The sequence below is a fragment of the Eptatretus burgeri genome, chromosome 11, assembly GCF_056783735.1.
Source record: "Eptatretus burgeri isolate ZD-2024b chromosome 11, Ebu_testis_v1, whole genome shotgun sequence".
Lineage (NCBI taxonomy): Eukaryota > Metazoa > Chordata > Myxini > Myxiniformes > Myxinidae > Eptatretus > Eptatretus burgeri.
In genome coordinates this window covers 99,718,481-99,740,384 of record NC_140971.1, presented here as the reverse complement: position 1 = coordinate 99,740,384, position 21,904 = coordinate 99,718,481, and the positions used below count along the sequence as shown (strand labels likewise).

The window sequence follows — 21,904 nt, the reverse complement described above, 5'->3', positions numbered from 1 at the left end:
TCCTGGCACACTTTGGGTCTTTCATCCATTGGTGTAGCAAGAATCCATCTTGGTTTGTATTACTATACAAGCACCAAGGACGCATCGACTCAGCATATTTGTGGAAAATCGAAAATTATTCACCGTTTGAGTGAAATCGTACTACGATGTAAGCCGTCTACAGTATGGAATTGGTGGTTTACTTCCGTGTGTGACGTCATCTTCTTCAAATTAGCAGTGACAATTTCAACTTTTATCGGAAATCGGAAAAAAGACACATCATATCTATATTGTGGGGCATCAAGGGATACATTGGAGGTGAGGTGGTCTGAGCATTTGGGTTCCTCTATAACAACTGTGTTGTGATGGGGAGGATGGGAAAATGCTCTTGGTAGCTTCATTTTTGGATACACTCCACAACTCCATAACTCCCAAAAAAAACCGTGCTTCCACAATTCAGGAAGAAGAAGCGGGACCTCAAGCTTTAACGTAGTGGTTCCACCGGTGACAATTATTATACCACAGCAGGAACCCTTTACAAGGACACAGGAGTAGCACACAAAAGGAAATACAATAACACTTCTCAAGCAATAGCAAATATATGCAAGTATATGGAAGGAGCACAAACAACAATTACATGTTACAAAATATCCTTTTTCACGCGTTTTACCTCATTGACATTCACAGATTGACAAGCAACGTGTTTGTGAAGTACAGCTGATGATATGTATTGATTTAAACTGAGCACCAAGTCGGCACTCCAAATCTAGGTATATAAAATGAAGCAAGTGTATGTGATTATATATGTGTGTATGTCTGCTCTTCACCCATTGGTTGGACAGGTCATCTTCGGTCACCCAAAATTGTAACCTGAAATGCTTAACCTAGTCCCAAATGACCCCAAGGACTCAAAAGACCCTAAGGACCCAGAAGTCCTCAAATACTCTGAAGACCCAAAATACTGCAAGACCCCAAAGATCCAGAGAACTCAAAGACCCCAAAAAACCAAAATACCCAAAAGACCCTGAGGACCCCAAAGGCACTTCAAGACCCCCCCCCCACCCAAATACCTAAAATACCAAAAAGACCAAAAAGATCTTCAAAGACCTGAAAAACCTCAGAGACCCAGAAGATCACAAAGGCCCAAAATTTCCTGAAGACCAGGTCAGGTCAGGTATGGGAGCATGCGTCGCTACATCCACTTTCCACCAGTACTCCAGGTGCCTCCGTCTGGCCATCCCCCAGGCAGATGCCTGACCCATTCTAATCTCCTTGAGATGCCGATCAACCTGTTACAACCAAGAGGCAAGTGATAGGCCCGTTGGCCTCCTCCACTCATGAGGCTCCCTCACTGAGAGAATCTGGTGAGCAGGATCAGCGTCAGGAAAATGAGCCACATGTCCACACAGCTGCAGCTGATGCTCATGGACTATATAGGTAACAAATCTCATCTCGGTCTCTCTCAGCAACCGCTCGTTGGACACAAAATCTGAAAAGCGATAGCCGAAGATTCTCTGAGGAGACCTGGTACTGAAGGAGTTAAGGCACTGTCTCAGTTCTCTGGTCAGAGTCGAAGTCTCACATCTGTAGAGGAGGAGGAGATGAGGAGATTGGGACCATACTCTGTGCAGAGCGTTGGTGCTGCTCAAGCAGTTTCCTTAACTATTGGGCACAATCCTGGACTGATTGCCACTCCTACACAGTATATCAGCATGCTGGCACTCATTTTGCCAACCTCGGAAGGATGACAGGCAGAGTTAACCCCACCTTGTATCAATTCAACAGCTGAGCGGGATTTGAACTCAGAATCCTCGGATCCAAAGCCCGCCACCCTCACCATTAAGCCAACACCAGGCATACATCCATAGAGCAAGACTGGAAGCACCAAGGACCTAAAGACTCAGATTTTCATCATCCTAAATATGTATCAATCGTGCCACACCCCATGGTCAAGTGAATTCATGACTCCCCAGGCCCAACCTCGATGTCTATTCACCTCTGGTTTACAGTCAGTGGAGACATGAATATAACTGCCAGGGTAGTGAATCGCTCCGTGACCTTCTCATCCTCACCTCAAACAGGTACAGACAGGACAGCAGCAACCAAGATGTCATTGAAAGCCTGGATCTTAATTTTGACCCAGGAAACCCATAACGGCAGCGGCTCAGACCCCTCATTTAGCACCTCGAGTGCCCCCAAAAGGATATCAAGAGTCTCCGCAAAAATGACTGCATCATCTCCGAAATCAAGGTCAGAGATCTTGACATTCCTAAATGGTGCACCGCAGCTTGATCGCTCCGACATCCTCCCTAGAATTGAGTCCATACAAGCAGTGAAAAGTGTGGGGGCCAGTACACACCCCTGATGAACTCCAGTAACAACTCAAAATAAGTCAGAGATGGTATCACCATATCTCACAGCACTCTCAGTACCAGCATATAGTTCAGACATCAGAACGATCAGTTTTGGTGGCAGCACCCCACGAAGACTGAAAATCCTCCAGAGGGCATCCCGATTCACTGAATCAAACGCTTTCCAGAGATCAACGTCGGCTGTGAGCATCCCCTGCCGAAACTCTCGTCTGCATTCGGTGAGGACCCGAAGAGTGAGGACACTGTCAATAGTTGACCTCTTTGGTGTAAAGCCTGACTGCTCTGGAGGCTGGTGCTCAAGCAGATAGTGGTGAACCCAATCAATAATTATCTGGGAAAAGACCTTCCCGGCACTGAGACTGGCATCACCCCTCGGTAGCAGTCCTGACAATCACCCTTCCATTTCCAGATAGGGACAACAAGGCCCCTCTTCCAGTCAGTTGGAATGATGACTGTATTCCAAAGAGAGCACAGAACTGCATGCAATGACAAGAGTACAGCATTTCCACCAGCCTTGAGAAGTTCAGCATGGATGCCACAGATCCCTGAAGCATTACCCCATTTCAACTGGTTCACCACAGCCTGTTTCCACAAACGAAGGTGGATCACAGTTGATTGGAGGGTCAGCAATAGGAATAGTAACACCCCTGACAACCAACACAACAGCTAGTGGGTCAGCTTGGTGCAGCCGCTCAAAGTAACTGGCCCAGCGGGCCTTCACTTCGGACTCTTCTGTCAATTGCCCACCACCCTCCACTCAAACTGCACTGCATCGAGGGATGGGCTTGGGGGGACACAATGCATGAATTCCGTTGTTTGCAGGATGAGAATCACCTGACCACAGGTGATGCTCTTTCCCCCTCACAGATTATTCGCACACAAGCCTCCTTGTTCAACCTGAGCGCACATGCAGTTTTATGCCTCAACTCCCTAAACAGCTCAGCTCTGCCACTAAGCCTGGCCATGCAACTCTGGTTAATGGTATCCAGTGTCCCTTGAGAGACAAAGTTTATCTTCACCCTCCGGTGAGTTCCAAGACATCCACCATCAACATCAAGGATGGTGGTCTTGAAGGCACTCCACAACTCTTCAGGGTTCCCCATAACACTCAGACCATCAAAATCCCTCCTCTGCCTGTTCACAAACTCCTCAGCTACCCTCTAATACTTGAGCTTGGCAACATCCAGCCAAGGCTGGGATGGTTCCATTCTTCCCGATTTAAGCTGAAACTTCAGAGTTGCTACAAGCCTTGGTCGGTACTGAGTAACTGAGCACTCTGAAGACCCTGCAGTTCTGGATCATCCTCCAGTGACCATCAACTAGCACATGGCCAATCTCCTTTGCAACACCACCAGTGTTGGAATACCAAGTCCAGCGATGAGCCTCTGGACAATGAAACCATGAACCAGCCACCCCAAGTCTATGACTTCTTACAAAGTCAAAGAACTTAGTGCTATTCTGGCTCACAGTTTCAGAGCCATGGGGTTCAGCACATGTCTCCTAATTGTCCCAATCAGTGCCAGTCGATGCATTGAAATCCTCCAAAATGAAAACAGTATCTCGCCTGGGGCACTGATCAACCACAGACTTGAACGCGGCATAGAATGCGTCCTTCACAGTGAGATTACTCGCCTCAGTCGGAGCATATACAGAGACCAGGGAAATGACACCCAAGGAGTGACGAATCCTCAGTCTCATAATACGCTTGTTGACCGGTGTTAACTCAATTATCATGGGAGTCAGCTTATTGGACAAAGCTGCAGCAACTCCTTAGGCATGGTAACCATCATAGCGATTAGACCAATAGTAGGTGTAACCACCCACCATGATCTCATCACTATCCGGTCTCTGAACCTCAGAGAGTGCTGCAATACTGATGTTCAAATGCTGGTGCTCAGATGATAACAGAGACACAGGATCATCCTCTCTTGGGGATGGAACATTCCAGGCACCCACATGAAGGACAACATGTCCCTATCTGGAACATTCCAGGCACCCACGCCTCAAGTTAATCCGAGGAGACCACCGTCTGGTGGACGACACCTCAGTACCACCCCACCACACACCATCGCAATCTGACCCAGGAGGTTTACCATGTGCTTTTCCTCCTCTCATCAAATCATGGGGGTCCCGGAGTCTTTTCCTCAATCCTGTCATCTGGTGAGGTGCCCTGCGGAGGGCAGCAGCACAGATGCTACTCCTACAGAGTGGGTTTTCAGCTTTCTTTGCATTTGTGGGTTTTGCGGAATGAAGTGTTTTACGGTGGAAGAGTGCAATTCCTGCCACAAACCTATAAAAGTAACCCAAACTACAAGAGGGCATCCACAGACAGTTGGGCACTCAATATGGATGGCCTTTGGCTCAAGGAACTCCTCCACCCTTTGACAGGTTTTGTTTTTAATCCTGCTCAGTGTACATATCCATTCACCCTGCTCACCAGGAAACCTGGTTGGGGTGGGGAGGGGAGGTTAAATTGCCAACAACCCGGTCATGAAACAGGTTAGTGTAGATTTACATGGTACCTGAAGCAAGTCACAGATGTAATATGGCCTGACCTGACCGAAGACCCAAAAGATCCTTCAAGACCCAAAAGGCCCCAAGGATTCAAAAGACGTTAAAGGAACCAAAACTCCCCAAAGACCCCGAGTTCCCTGAAGACCGAACATACGCAAAGGACAAAGAGGACCCAAAAGACTCCGAGAAACCCAAACAGCCAAAGGATCCAGAGGACCCAAACAACCTTTAAAGAACCCTCAGACCGAAAAGAGCCAGAAGACCCCCAAAGACCCCGGGACCCAAAATACCTTGGGGTATGGACCCAAAAGACTCAACGGGACTATCTGGGACCCATGGAAATTCTGCATAATGTAAAATGTGACCAGGTCCCCAACCCCCTCCTCCACCCCTCCCCTATTACACACACACAATCCCAAATCCTCAACCCCCCCCACCCCCCGTCCCAACTCTGCCCTCTGTCTTTACCCCTACCAACACAATACCCAAACTCTGTGGTCCCCTCCCTCTTTTCTTCAAATCTTCAAAACCCCTCCAACCCAAAGTCCTCAACTCCCCCCACCTCAAAAGCCTCATAGCCCTCAATGCCAATTCTGTCCCCTCTCTGCCCACAACCCCACACCCCCAACCCAACTCTGTCATCCCCTTGCTGTTTCTTCCTCAAGTCCTCAACTGCCCCAAACCCCAAGTACTCATCCCCCTCCCCACCACAAGTCCTCAACACACCCCCTTCCCCTTCCCAATGTCTCATTCTCCCTTTTCCAACTCCATGCACCCACACCCCGAACTCTGTCCTCTCAATTTCTTCCCATTCTTCACAACGTTACACAAAGATACACAGGGAACTTTGGTGCATGAGAAGGCCATTCGGCCTATCATACCTGCGTTGCTCCTGATCCCATTTGTTAAGAACACTGTCAAAAGTAAGTAAAGATGGAATGTAAAATTCACAATCACTTCCCCCTTTCTTCCCTTTTCCTTACTATCCCTGCAATAATTCACAGACAAGTGTTTGTGTGTTTTTGTGTTTGTTTGTTTGTCGTGCGACTCCTTCAGTTGTGGGTCGATTTCATCCAGACTTACTACATCGGATCAGCATGACCCCAATTCATGTATATGGGTGTTTTTATCTTTGCCGGTGGTCTTGTGGCGGAGGGGGGAGGGGGTGACAGTTATAGGGGGTACACAAATTCTCCATGTAAATGTGTATTGTGTAATGCCGCCTCCAGGTGGGTTGAGGGTATTACAAGTCTCCACCATTTACAGTGTACAGTATTCCTGTCCCCACGTTTTCCAGTGTGGTGAGGTGTTTTGAATTATAAGCAGTAGGTATGTTTTTGCTTCATGCGACCCGGGGTTTTTTTTATTGGGGGGGGGGGGTTGCCTTTACAAAGGTATGCATCAGAAGAACATGTTGCATGCTTGGAACAAGATCGCCCGGAGGGCGGGTACTCCGCTAGTATTATTAAAAGAACTCGAGACTTCAGAGAACACCTTACACTACACAGTGTTGAGAAAAAAAGGACATGGACGGGGTATACAAGTGGCAAATTTGACTGGTCGAGACAACAAAAAATGCTGAAGCATGTTGTCCAAGTACTGCACTGCTAAATGGGGGTTTGAATGTAACAATAAGGTGATTTTGTTCTGCAGTGTTCAAGTAGATAATAATTAAGTTGAAATAAAATGAAGACTTTATACATACGTTGTAGAAAAAAAATTATGGAAGTTGACCGCTGTTGATGTCGTGGTGTTTACATCACCCTATCAAACACATAACATGAGTTATTCATGCTTGTAGTTTGTGTCCTTCATAACGTCCTTAAAAACAGTGTATCCTGTTTGGAATCATTTTCAATTTTGTTTGATTGCCAGGTAGGCAGACAGAGTAAAAATAAAATCTCACTTCTCTCTGCGCATGTGTGATCGGGACGAATTTTAAAGCCAAAGTATGGGACTGTTACACTAAAGGTTCGTTTTCCGATTAATGTTTAAAACATAACATTAAATTTAAATTCAAGTTGTTCTTCAATCATAAACTGACGTTTGTGGACGCACGGACGTACGGACGGACAGACCAAGTTAACCAATTACTTTCCCCCACTTTTCGCTTGGTGTGCGTGGGGTAATAATGTTGACATTACAATCATGATAAAGTAGTGTACACATTAAATAGTATTGAAACAGAGTTAATGGAGATACTTTAGTTATGCACCTTCTTTGTTTGTGGAGATCTTTCCACTGAACTTGTCAACCTGGAAAAGGTTGTCAGCTGGCAGTGGGGGCATCTGCTTGGAAATCATGAATCGCAAGTCAGTGTTCGTTGTGTTGGGTTGATCTTGGTCGGTCGCAGCCACTTGTATGAATGGCATACCTGGTGGTTGTGAAACATTTCAGGTTTTTGCACAAAAACATGCTTTACATGAAGAATGAACAGGTCCACATTGATTCTGTTTCAGCGCTTGGTCTTGATGAAATCGGAATACAAAAACGATGGTGACATTTATAAAAAGATAGTCTGAACCACGGTTTTCGATTAAATAAACTCGGTGAAGATTATTTCATGGTTACATGGACATTGATAAAGAAACTTGATGAATCACAGCTTGACTGCAATTGTATGATTATAGTATTGTTCGTGATCCCTGTTTCAGATGAGGTTGATTGAGAAATCTTGGTGAAAAACATGGTCTGAATGTCAATAGTGGTGCTCTTATTACCTGCGCCACCGAAGGTGAATGAGGTTATGTTTTCACCCCTTTCTGTATGTTTGTTTGTTTGTGTGCAGGATATCTCAAAAATGCTGTGGATGGATTCGGGGACAGGTTGGGTGTGTGCCCACGAGGAATTGATTCGATTTTGGTGAAGATCTGAATCCGGATCTGACAACTTGAATTTTAAAAGTGATTCTTCACCATTGAGCGATCGGGTTCAAAAACGATATATAGCACGATATCTCAAAAATGTATTTGGCCAGATATGTTCTCATGGATCAGGCATTACAGGGCAGAGGTATGCGCTCGATTGAGTGCCGTTCGAGTTCAAAAATGTGTTTGAAAATATTCAAATATGCTTTTGAAGGCTTGTGATTTTGACCTCACTTTATATTACACATAACTTACTTTAGCTTGTAACATGTATGCATGAAAACAAATGGGAATAACTTAAAATTAATAACTGATTATCCCTCACGGATAAACATGGATAGACTGGGAGCTAAGTAAGCATTAATTAACATGAAAGGTGCAATTGGACAGGGTTTATAGATGTGTAGATGGACTCTCCTTGTGCAAAAAAACCCAATTCTTAAGTTGCAGTAGTGGTGGGTGTGATAGGGACAGTGGTGGGTGTGATGGGGGACAGCGGTGGGTGTGATGGGGGACAGCGGTGGGTGTGATGGGGGACAGCGGTGGGTGTGATGGGGGACAGCGGTGGGTGCGATGGGGGACAGCGGTGGGTGCGATGGGGGACAGCGGTGGGTGCGATGGGGGACAGCGGTGGGTGCGATGGTGACAGTGGTGGGTGCGATGGGGGCAGTGGTGGGTGTGATGGGGGCAGTCGTGGGTGTGATGGGGGCAGTGGTGGGTGTGATGGGGTCAGTGGTGGGTGTGATGGGGACAGTGGTGGGTGTGATGGCGGAGGTTAACAACAGCAGCAATCTGGAGCTCTTCTAGTCCTGCAGATATGTGCCAGGTAAATGTTCTGGTGGAAAAGGTGCTTAAGAACAGGTCAAAGGTCAATAATTTACATTGACTGACCTAAAATGCTATGATGAACATTGACTGGTGGCACCAATTGCTATTTCCAAATCTAAAATACCTTTAAATTAGCATCTTCTCATCTATTTCATAATGTAGTGGATAAAACTAGACTTACCTCATTGCACAGTCCAAATATAGTCTTTCACCGAACAGTAACATAACCCATTTTGCTTAACTGTTCCTTCTGAAATGATCTGTTGAATCAACATTTCTGCTTATCGATATTCGCAAATGTAAATCCAAGTGTCTATGTCGGGTGACTATGTAGGAAAATCTGACTTAGCTGGATACTAATAAAACAATTGCGTCACTATCAAATCAAAATCTCAGATTCACATTCTCGCAACGAATGTCAACCTTCTCATCTATCCATGTTTTAACTCTTGTTTTCTTCAAGTAATCAACGAACACTGAACATGTAACGATAACATTGTTTTATCAATGCACTCATTAGTCCTCTCCTATTTTCCTATGAATTACATTATTTTACTCAGAATTGAAAAATACATTTCTTATCATTTGGTAAGTTTCCTTTCATTACAAAACTAACAAACTCGAATTAGAATATATCAGATTGAATGACACTTTCATCAACATAACACTGAGTATTCATTTTGCACTATGGGAATGCGTGGAATTCAGGATAGACTGCCTGAAAGCTCTGAACAAGTAGCTGGGGATTATTCTGCCCCTTGCACTGATGACCTGTTCAAACATGAAAGAGTGTGTCAAATTCTAATCACATCATCAGTGATGTCATCCTCTTTATCTGTAGACAAAGCATCATCTGCATCAGAGGAAGAAAGGCCCATGTCTTCATCACTGTTGTCATCACCTTCTTCTCCTGGTACTAATGTCTCGGGGAGTTAAGGCCCTTTATTTCGCGTGAGCTGCTTTCCAGCTCCCACCCATCCTCACTGGCTGGATGTTGATTCAGATCTCAGTCTTGTCGGCATGGGCCCACATTCTGGTAACAGATTATTCTGGCACCAAAACTAATCCAGGATTAATCAACTAATCCATATCTAATTACCTAACCGAGTCTAATCAATTGATTCAAGATGAATCAACTAATCAACGACTCAGCAAAACGAATCCAACATTTATCAAAACTAATCAGAGACTAATTCAAGACGAATCAAAATAAGTCGAAGACTAATAAAACCAATTCAAGATGAATCAACTAATCCATAACTAATCAATAACAATAATAACATAATAATAATAACAATAATAACTAATAATAACAACTAATCAACAAATCCACAACTAATCAAGTAATCCAATTTATCAGCTGTGTTATAACAAAATGCTGGTGAAAGATTGAGCAATGGCCAAATGATTAAGTGTGGTTTTGGGAGAACTTGGAAATAAATTATATTTTTCATGAATCACAATGTGCGGAGGATTTGTTTCAGTTCATTTCGTCATTCAGGTGTGATGATGGCACACGTAAACAACATACCTGGCCGTGATTTTTGGCGCACTGAGCCTTCATAAATCTTCTTCTCAAATAACGGCTTATGGTCATTATCATCAGCAATTTGAACCTGTACAGCGATGGGACCATCAAGTACCTTCCTTTGAGCGTCAGTCACCATCACCTGTCGTTGGATGAAATGAGAAGAACATTTGAGCACATTCCTGTTTTTGTTGTCTCGATAAATTTAATCTTCAATGTAATCTTTTTGGAGATTCCCTGCAGCATGTTGCAAACTTTAACCTCAAACCAGCACTCACCCCATTCCATCCCCCCCCCCCCCACCCTAATTCCTCCTGTGGATAAATGACTTTATCAAGATAACTAGAAAGAGTAATCGGACATTGCAGACCCAGGCCGGAACTTGTTTTGTGTGGTGTTTGGATTCTGGTGTGTTACCTAATTAATAAGAGATGTAATTAGAACTGTCACTTTATAACTGCTGACAGTGATGACTGGATACCAAGACGTTCCACTTTGATGCAACCCCACTTTCATCGGACACCTGACCGTGACTCATGACATCTTTTAAATTATTATTCAATTAAATCTAGAATGGGATTAAAATAAATTTAATTCAAATCAAATGGCAGACCAAATATGTAGTCCTGCATTGGAGTAATCAGAAGGAACCCAAACAAGCAAAAACAAACAAAAAAATGAAGTCATCAAGAGGAACCTGGTTAGGATCAACATTTCAGCTGCTACTCCTCTACCATCAACCTATCCAGGCACAGCGAAGTGAGGCTTATTAAAAGAATAAAAAATAAAAACCCCAGGTCAAAAAAACAAATAATTCTGGCTGCCAGACCATGTGTCTGATCAAGTTGAAATTTAAAACGTATATTCCCCATCATTACTAGATCATAAATGCGAAGTTTCGTGTCAGTTGATTAAGCAGTTCCAGAGAAAATATGATTTAATATTTTTCTTCACTCTAATATGGCTGCCAAACCATGTGACCTATCAATTATTCCTTAACAAACTTGTACACCTTTGGTTTGGGGAACATTTGTGTGAAGTTTCCCCTCGCTCTGTCCAGCCATTCTGAAGAATATTTTTATAGGTTTTAGGGTAAATCCAAATATGGCTGCTAAACTGTGTGACCTATGATGCCATATGTGTGAATCTTTTGTTCATCATGGAAGGCAGTCATACGTGTAAAGTTTTGCCTCGATCTGTTCAGCCACTTCAGAGATTTTTTAAAGGTTTTTTAACATCGAAGCAATATGGCTGCTGAATCACGTGACCGATGACGTCATCAATTTTTGTTCTGTGAACCATTTTATCCCAAGATGACCCTCAAAAATGTTCATACTGATCAGATGTAGCATTCTACATACGCAATTATGACGTCATAACGAAGGCACCTATGTCGTCATTTAAAACATCACACTCATTCTGCATGAGGAGTACTTGCTATGTGCAAAGTTTAAATTTTTTCATTGGTGCTGTTTCAGAGATCGAGGTCTAAAGTTTTTCTGTTTTTCCAACACGGCCGCCACACCGTGTGGTGAGTAGTCGCACATTCTACATGTCACATATGACGTCATAATTATGATTAAAACATTCTACATGAGTAGTCGCACCAATGGTGAAATTTTAATCTCAATCCGACGAGAAGTTGCAGAGAAAAACATGAAAGTTCTGTGCGGACAAACACAAACAAACGGGCCCAAACGCAGTGCTCTCTCCTCCAGCGAGGGCAACAAAACAATGCATGGAAAATAATGAATATTCAAACATGCACGTGTCATAACATTCCAATCAATGTTGTGAAGGCGATGAATAAAAACCTAACTTATGTAACTTTTTGTTTCCAATTGATTTTAAAGTTACTTTCATAACCTTTCCCTGACACGATGACATGTCACAGTGATCCATGTGTAACCTTGTTATGTATGTTCATAATAAGTTCAAAGTTACCTGCAACTGGTAGACATCTTTTTCCTCCCTGTCAAAAGGTTTCACTGCCAGAAGCCATCCGGTCGTATTCTCAATATCAAACTCCTTCCCTGCTCCTGATGCAATCTCAAAGGTTCCCTTCGATACCGAGGTGCTAATCTGTCAGGAGAGAGTGAGAACTGTAAGTTTGCTTTTGTGATCAAACAATTCTATGTATGTACCTTTTTGTACAAGGGTCCTGAGTAAAGGGTTGTGCCTGTTGACAAATCGCCAAAACAAATTGATCCGCAGACATGTTTCTGGCTACCTGGCCATCATTCTGTTGAGAGATGCCAAGCAGGGAACTGCGGAACATTCGCATAATGTAAAATGTGACTTCAAGTCCTGAATTTCTCCGCCCCCCCCCACCCCCTCATGACCCCCAAGTTGTCAACCGCCACCCCTCCAAAGCCCTAATTCCACAGCCTCCACCTTCCAACACGAAGGTGTCAATCCCCTCCCCACACAACTCAACACCCCTCCTAATTGAAAGTCCTCATTCCCTGCTCCCCACCCCCCCCCCAAAGTCGTAACCTCTCCCTCCCAACTCTGTCTGATGTTTGCTCTTTCCTCTCCCGACTCCAATACTCAACTCTCTCCCCTCCCCCCCCTTCCCCTCCTTTCCCTCTTCCTGCTTATGAAAATGAAAGGGCAATCATACATCAATCATTATATATTCAACACCATGGAACCTCCTTATCATGACTCATCAACTCGTATATTGGAACCTTATCATCACTCATAAAGAAATGGCTTTCTCAATATTGTGGTGTATTTTGTGTCCCTGACGATCTCTCGAATGACATTATCATGTTTCTTTCGTTTTCATATTCCGCTCTACTGACTAGCACGTTGACGATCATGGAGCAGCTTCTGGATAGGTCTAACCAAATCAGCGAGGTCTGAGGGTGTGGGACAGACGAAGTTTCGTCAAAATCTTTAGGAGTAAACCTCAATGACAAAAAAAAATAAATCCTGATGTCAGCAGCAGGGCCTAGGCAGTTGAAATTGTGAAGCAGAAAGACTTGGTAGCCAGCATTTCAACGATGAAGATCACCAATTCTGATAAAATTAACACTGCACACTGATGTAGAACTTACAACAAAACGAGTAAAATTATCAACCGAAAGATACTAAGAACACTGAAAAACCATATCTTTCAACGATACTGCATCGGTCGTCGCGCAGGTAAAAAAAACAGGGCCGCATCCCACAGATAGCGACCAGGCTGAGATCGAAAAGTTAGTTACTGGTCAACCACCACCACAACAACAACAACACCATCAACAGCAGAATCTTCTAAAATGTAAACATCAAATTTTAGTAGCAACATTCAGTGCACGGACACTCAGCTCAGTGGATAAGATCAACGAAAAGGTTGCACATGCGGAAAAGTACGGCATCAGTGTCATTTGTCTTCAAGAACATGGCATTTACCATGATTCTGTCGACATCCATTATCAAGGAGTAGGAAAAGAGTCTCATTACTAGCTTGGCCACTAAAAACCGCTTAAATGCTTCAGTTGGGGTGTTGGCCTACTTATCAGAAACACTGCACATAGGAGCCTGAATGACATCGAGTCTTTATCAATAGCCGCATGATGGAGCCAACCTTCAATGGTAATTCTGAAGCAACAATAATATCATGTTATAGTTCGACCAACGTATCATTCATCAGAGGAAGATGCATTAGTGCTCTGCGATCAGCTGACAGAACTCTTAAATGATGTCCCAAAACATATCATCATAGTCGGACGGGATATGAATGCAAAACTTGGTCCAGCTGAGTGTAAGATCTCATACAACAGTATCACCAATAGGGATGGAAGATATCTATTCGATCTAATGGCAAAACGTGAACTTATCTCTGTGAGTAATATGTTCCAAAAACAGAAAAGGTAAACTCTGGACTTTCACTCATGCCACCCAGCATACAGCACAGAGAGATTACATACTTATCAACAAAAAGTGGAAAAATAGTTCCAGGAGCTGCGAATCATACGGTAGCTTCCACTCGGTAGGTTCAGATCATCCGGATAGTAACTGCTAAAGTAAGATTAAGTCTGTGAGTAGACGTCAAAAGTGAAAAAAACACCAAAGTAAAACTGGAGAAAGCTGAAAAAAAGATTCAATCCTTCATACATACACAGTGGAAGTGAGAAACAGATTTAGGTACTGCAAGTAGCCACAAGCACCCAAACGGCCGATGCTATGTACAACATCAGGCCGATGCTATGTATCAGCGCCACACAAAATTATACAGCTGAAAAACATGGACCAAAAAAGATAATTCGCAAACGTCGAGTGCCATGGGAAGATGAAAATGTAATAGAAAAGCATGCGACAATGAAATCTACGTACATTGCAAAAGTCTGCCAATGTAACCGAACCTGATATCATTCAATACGGTAACCCAAAACAAGAACTACAATGTGCATATGATGAGTGCCAAGCAAGGTACATCAGGGACAAAACCATCCAAATTAAATCCACGACAGTTCAGCATCAGTCACAACTAGCATGGCGTACGGTAAACGATACCACGGGAAGGAAAAACAGCAACCAGGGGAAACTTAGAGCTTGCAACCCTGCCGACAATAAAATTGTAAAATGGAAGGACTACTTCGCAAACCTTCTGGGACAGTCCCCAACTATCATCATAGCTCCTACTCTTACTGTTGTAAATGAGATATTGCCAATGGATACAGGAAACTTCACAATGAAAGAACTAAGAACAGTCATAAAATCAATGGCTTACGACAAGGCATCATGTATTCACGGAATTCCACCGGAGGTTTGTATAGGTGGTACACTCGACGAGCGCCTACTCAAAATCTGCAACAAAGCCCTGACTGGGGATAACCCAACCTCAGTGGTCAGAGTGAAATCGGACCATTTCCACGAAAAGGGGATCTAGGTGTCACAAGGAATTATCGTGGAATCAGCCTAACTTGTATCTCGGTGAAGATCTACACAAATTGCTCTATACAGGATAAGACTGTACCTCGAGCCAATACTGTGCAACAATCCAAACGGGTTTCGCCGAAACTGATCAATAACGGTACAAATCCTTACACTTCTAAGAACCATTTAAGGGATAAAAGCGAAAAATATACCTGCGATATTGACTTTCATTGATTTTTGCAAGGCATTTGATTCCATACACCACAAAAAAAAGCTTCAGATCTTGATTGCATGCGGCATTCCTCAAACACTCATGGACGCCATTGGTATGATATATTGGGATAAAAAAATCTCGCGTGCGCTCACCAGATGGTGAAATGGACTTCTTCCAGATACTGGTCAGAGTCCTCCAGGGGGGCACCCTCAGCCCCTACCTCTTCATCTTCACTCTCGGCTTTGTTCCATGATCAGCAATCAACGGGTATGAGCAGCTAGAATTCCCCCAAAAAGAGAGGCGTGGCAGTCGTTTCCCAGCTACCACAATCACAGACAGCGATTTTGCCGACGATATCAGCCTTCTCTCTGACATGCTCGCTGAAGCGCAACAACTACTACACAGGATTGAATGTGCAGCAGCAGAAGTCAGTCTCATCATCAATGAAGAAAAGACAGAGTTCATGTTGTTTGGCAACGTTGGCGATCTCATCTCTCTCAGTGGTACTAAATTGAAGTGTGTGCCAGATTTCCAATATCTGGGGTCATACGTTGACAACATTGCGAATAACATGGAGGTCCGGATTGCAAAAGGTTTGGTTCACTTCCGGTTCTAAGTTTGGAGTGACGGCAGGTTCTCTCAGGGCTCTCTGCTGACTTTCTCAAAGTTAAATTTCTGGTCGTTATCTGTCCCATTTAACTGTTTATTTTCTCGCCAACATGTCAAAAATTGTGCTATTTTGTAAGTTTTCATCGACCTTGTCTTACCGGGTTCCTTGAGGCATATCCATCTTTCCCCTCGGTATATGATCGTGTTTATTTGTATTCTCTCCTGATTACCTTCAATTCCTATCTTCCCCACTTTCCCAACGTCCCCCATCCCTCCCAATCTAAACACTCTGTTTCTTGTCTTAAATCCAAAACAAAACAAACAAACAAAAAAACTACCTTTTTCCCTGCACACCCACGAGTCCCGATCCTTCTTCTTCCTCATCTTCCTCTTCGTCGTCTTCCTCTTTCTGCCGGCACACCATCTTTATTCGACTTGAACTGACCCACTCTCGCCATTACCTTCACGATTTCTTCCTACAATCCTCCATTCCCGAATCTTACCTGTTCTTCAAAAATTAATAATCTTCCTTGTATCCTTTCGATCAATTGACCCTATGCACCAAATGAGTGATGTCACAGCGGAAGGTAAGGCTCCACCATATTGAGTGGCAAAAAAATAATGGCTACCATGCACGTGTCACGCGAACTTCTGGGCTATTTCCATGGATTAGATGATATTTTTAAGAAGAGGTACTGTGAAAAACTGAAGCTGTGTGGTTTTAGTGAAGATCCTTATATTATTTCAAATGATAAATGGACAACAGAAAGGAAATTTTGGCCTCAAATCGTTTTCCCTGACATCAATGTTTACCATGTTGAAACGCAGAGTCCTCACACTCAAGCCAACCTGAAAGCCTTCAAAAGTATGGACGCTTACGCACATTATGTCGCCGGGTTTGTTAGTGACAGAATCTCGACGAAAGCTGACAAGAACTGTATCATCGTGAGGGAAAGGTAAGAAAGCCTGTTTTCTTTCATTTCACTATTATTGTATTCGTTGTTGCTTGTTTTGTTCAGCAACCAGCGTCACTTTTTTTAACCTGACGACTGCCACAAGTTAATGTCAAGTGAAGCTCTTGTCGAAATGCTGAGTTTGTAGAAAATCTTTGTTCGTCAGTTTGATTACAGATACATTATATTTTTTCCATGACAAACATACGGTGTAATGCCAAACTGCTGTGGATATTTCCAAGTGCTAGTTTTCTTTATGTATTATACATATCGATGTTACTTTCTGTAGTGAAAATGTTACACTACTTTTTTTTTTCAAATTTCTAAAATGCTATTTTAAAAAACTATTTAATTTAATCTGTGATGTAATAGCAATAAGACAAGTTTCGAGGAAACAACTCAGAACTGTGCGCGTTAGACAGCTGTTAGAAAGGCGATGCAGCCGATCTCATTCTGTCAATAAAACAAGGGATATAATGCATTTTAATGATACAAATCAGACAATATTTTGTAACCACCAGCTATTTAATACCAACTACTGAAATAACGTATCAGAAATTAGTTACATACCGGAGACAAAATGAAGGCCCCACAACCAGTCTTGGTCGCCATTTTTCTCTTCTCAGAACCGATATCCAAAGATTTTGTCGGCCGACTTCGGCAGGAAAGCGGTAAAACTGCACTCCAGAGCCTTTAGTATATCGCTGAGTACATCCCGGGGCACAACAACTCTTACCCATTTGCAGAAAAAAAAAATCGCTTGCTTGGAAATAACGGTGTAGTTGAAGTGGAGACTATCGGTTGTTATGGACGCGGTATACTTTCTTGCCGCTCAATATGCCGGAGCTGCCACAGTCACATGACCGGTGACGTCATCGGAGTAAGGCCGAAACATCTTGTGGTGAATTGAGGTGAAGTGAGGGACATGACGCGGGATCACATGTTGTGCGTCTCGCGTATAAGGGGAGGTCTCCGCGGCACGGGGTGATTGATCCCGGGGCATTGGCATTTACATCGGCTGTTCACTTGATGCTCGTTGACTGAAGGTGCTCATTGACTGGTGAGAATGGAGATTATATCGAACTCCGTGCTTACGCGGATTTAGTCTGCAATGATTAATCGCACATGTATACGTTACTGCTTATGTACTCCTAGCTGAACCTGTATTCCCCGGTGTGCCCACAGAAGCGGCTCCAATCAAATGGAATAAAGCCTAAACTCTGAAGGTTCTTCTCTCGCTCTCATTTCAATTTATTCCATTTAGTTTTCTCGGCTCTCTCAACCAACGATGGACAAGATCTACAAACCAGAGAGGTTCGACGCAGACCCAAACGCGACTGACGCAGAAATGAAATGATCGCATTGGTTCTGTTCCTTCTCACACTATCTGACCATCATCGAGGAGGGAGCTGACAAATTTGCCGCTCTCGTGAATCATGTCTCGCCCAGCGTGTACAGGCTCTTCTCGGAGTGCGACACTTATGAAGCAGCGATCGACGTGCTGCAAGCGCTCTACGTGAAGCCCAAGAACGAGGTATACATACGACATCTTCTCAACACACGCAAGCAAGCAGCTGGGGAGACAATCGATCAGTTCCTGCAAGCTCTGAATCAGCTGGGAAAAGACGGCAGCTTCCGGGCTGTAAGCGCCGAGGAACACCGAAAGGAAGCCACACGGGAGGCATTCATCCAAGGACTCAGATCAGCCCACATACGGCAACGCTTACTAGAGAAAGCGCAACCCACTCTTGACAAGGTAGTCGATCAGGCACGAGCGATCGATACGGCTCAGCAGCAATCTGAGTCATTTGGGACACCGATGCTGCTAATGAACGCTGCTACGATGGGAACCCAAGGAACCCCACTGGCACAGACACAGCCAGACATAGGGGATGGAGAAACACCCGAGGAGCCGGATACCCAGGCCACGTCAAACTCCTCAGCAACTGCTCCGGTTGGTAAATGCTTCTTTTGTGGGTACAAAAGGCACCCTCGTCAAAAATGTCCCGCCAGAGATGCCACATGCATGAATTGCGACAAGAAAGGGCATTATGCCAGGGTATGTAAATCTACTCTAAGGAGAAATAAACCCACTTCTGCGGCTCTCTACTCGCAAAATAAATTAACTGCAGCCTCCCCGGGGAATCTATCCAAGGCTATCATCAACATACGAATTAACGGGCATATGGCTGAGGCACTGATTGATACCGGTAGCTCTGAAAGTTTCGTCAACAGCTCGCTAGTGAAGGGCAGGAAATGGATAATCCACCCGACTGACAATACGGTATGCATGGCCGCCACCTCACTACAATCCCGCGTACGAGGGTACTGCAATGTTGAATTGGACGTAAAAGGGTACACGCATCGGGATGTAAGGGTACTGGTGCTTCGTGATTTATGCGCAGACGTAATTCTGGGTCATAATGTCCTCAAGCAGCACACAAGCGTCGAAATACCCTTTGGAGGAAGCAAGCCTCGTCTAATTTTAAATGCGTTGACCACCGCGGAGGTGACGTCCCCCCAGCTGTTCGCTAACTTGTCGCCGGTCTGCAAACCGATAGCGATTAAATCGCGGCGATATACCACTGCTGACATGAATTTCATCACCTCAGAAATCAAGCGATTACTGGAAGAAGGAATTATAGAACCGAGCGATTCGCCATGGCGCGCACAGGTGTTAGTAACCAGCAGTCAGAACCATAAGAAACGAATGGTTGTCGATTATTCCCAAACGGTCAATCGCTTTACCCAACTCGATGCCTACCCCCTGCCGCGCATAGACAAGATGGTCGAACGCATGGCCAATTATAAGGTATTCAGCACCATCGACTTGCGAAGCGCCTATCATCAAATTCCCATCCGAGAGGAAGACAAACCTTACACCGCATTCCAGGCAGGGAGGCGCCTCTACCAATTCAGGAGAATACCTTTCGGTGTCACGAATGGGGTAGCTTGCTTCCAACGAGTTATGGACGACATCATCTCAGATGAAAACCTCAAAGACACTTTTGTTTACGTGGACAATGTCACAGTGTGTGGTAGGGATCAGGGGGAACATGATAGGAATCTGGACAGATTCTTGAGCATTGCTAGAAAATATAATCTGACTCTCAACTACGAGAAATGGGTATTCTCGGCAAGGTCAATTGACCTTCTCGGCTACACAATAGCCGACGGCACAATTAAGCCTGATCCTGAACGATTGCGCCCACTTCGTGAGCTACCCCCACCTCAGGACCTGCAGGCAATGCGCCGGGTGATCGGCATGTTCGCTTACTATGCAAGATGGATTTCGCAATACTCCGAGAAAATACATCCCCTAGTGCATTGCAAAAACTTTCCACCAGATGCCGCTGTTGTAAGAGCTTTCCACAACCTCAAGGATGATATCAGTAAGTCCGTGGTTTTATCGATCGATAGCTCGGTGCCCTTTGTGGTGGAAACCGACGCTTCAGATCACGCCATAGCTGCTACACTTAATCAGTCTGGGCGGCCGGTCGCGTTCTTCTCGAGAACTCTCTCTAGAAGCGAGCAGAGACACTCAGCGATAGAGAAGGAAGCGTACGCCATCGTCGAAGCGCTGCGGAAATGGAGACATTATTTACTGGGAAACCACTTCACGCTCGTTACGGACCAACGATCCGTGGCATTCATGTTTGATGGGAAAAATAACGGGAAAATTAAGAATGAAAAAATTATGAGATGGCGGATAGACCTAGCTTGCTACAGTTACGACATTGTTTACCGGCCCGAGAAGGAAAACCCTGCTGCAGATACCTTCTCTCGGGTCTACAGTTCGGCAACAATCAGTCAGGCTTTGCAAGACCTACACGTGTCTCTCTGCCACCCAGGGGGAACCAGAATGGCACATTTCGTGCGCAGACAAAATCTTCCCTATTCTGTTGAAGATATTAAACAAATGAATGCTTCATGCCCTGTTTGTGCTGAACTAAAACCCAGATTCTTTGGCGCGGCATCTGGCAGACTGATCAAGGCCACTTCCCCCTTCGAGAGACTAAACATCGACTTCAAAGGGCCCCTGCCGACCGAGACAGACAACAGATACATATTCACCGTTGTTGATGAATATTCAAGGTTCCCTTTCGCATTTCCGTGCTCGGATATGACCTCGGGCACTGTCGTGAGATGTCTCTCTGACCTCTTCGCTATGTTTGGGAAACCTTCGTACATACATTCAGACAGAGGGCCGTGTTTCATGTCGGCCGGGCTAAAACAATTCCTACTAGAGCTCGGCATAGCAACTAGTCGAACGACGGGTTACAACCCACAGGGAAACGGGCAGGTGGAACGGTATAATGGAGTTATTTGGAAAGCCGTATCTCTGGCGCTGAAATCGAGAGGACTGGGCCCCGAGCGGTGGGAGGTTACTCTTCCCGACGCTCTGAATTCCATACGCTCTTTGCTCTGCACGTCCACCAATGCAACTCCTCACGAACGAATGTTTACTCACCAGCGACGTTATGTTGACGGTCAAACGGTGCCCAACTGGCTGACCCATCCCGGTACAGTGTTCATGAAACGCCCAGTCCGACAAAGCAAGTATGAACCCCTGGTGGAGGGGGTCGAACTCATTGACACTAATCCAGAGTATGCTCATGTCAGGCTCCCGGATGGCAGGGAGACCACTGTGTCGGTTCGCCATCTGGCTCCCTCAGGTACTCCTCCCGCAGGTACACCACCTTCTGGCACTCCTCCTTCTGACATTCCCCCCCAGGAACTCCACCGGGCGACGGGGCTGCCGCGTTCCACCCGAGAGCGATCGAGGAGTCATCCCCGGCACAAGTCGAGGCTCACCAAGAGGATCGGGAGTCTCCCTCAAGTGAAACTGCCATTTACTCCCGGAGAGGTCGACGAATAAGGCCCCCTCGACGACTCAATCTGTAAAGGGGATTATCGGCATTCTCGCTGCTCATGCTCCTATATGCCCATTATATCATATATCGATGCTCATTTCCATGCTCCTACAACTCAAAATAATCACTGCTTGGCATGTATGCTTCTGTAGATCTATTAGTCCGCGTTGCTTGAAATGTATACTCCTATAGTGCTAAAGCAATCATGGTGTGTAAGTTGGGCCCCTAGTTGCATTTTAAAGGTGGGGAGAATGTGGTGAATTGAGGTGAATTGAGGGACATGACGCGGGATCACATGTT

At 44.7% G+C, this 21,904-nt stretch overlaps 1 protein-coding gene across 2 annotated transcripts in view; it reads right to left on the bottom strand.

Moving 5' to 3' along the window:
- The window catches only part of LOC147017755 (cadherin-17-like), a 168,643-nt gene that overhangs the window by 113,480 nt on the left and 33,259 nt on the right, over positions 1-21,904 (bottom strand). For both annotated transcript variants that reach the window (XM_085847642.1, XM_085847643.1), the window contains exons 4-6: positions 12,033-12,170; positions 10,092-10,230; positions 7,081-7,239 (exon numbers count right to left, since the gene is read on the bottom strand). In XM_085847642.1, the coding sequence (XP_085703768.1) occupies positions 7,081-7,239; positions 10,092-10,230; positions 12,033-12,170 (436 nt within the window). The remainder of the gene's footprint in view (positions 1-7,080; positions 7,240-10,091; positions 10,231-12,032; positions 12,171-21,904) is intronic.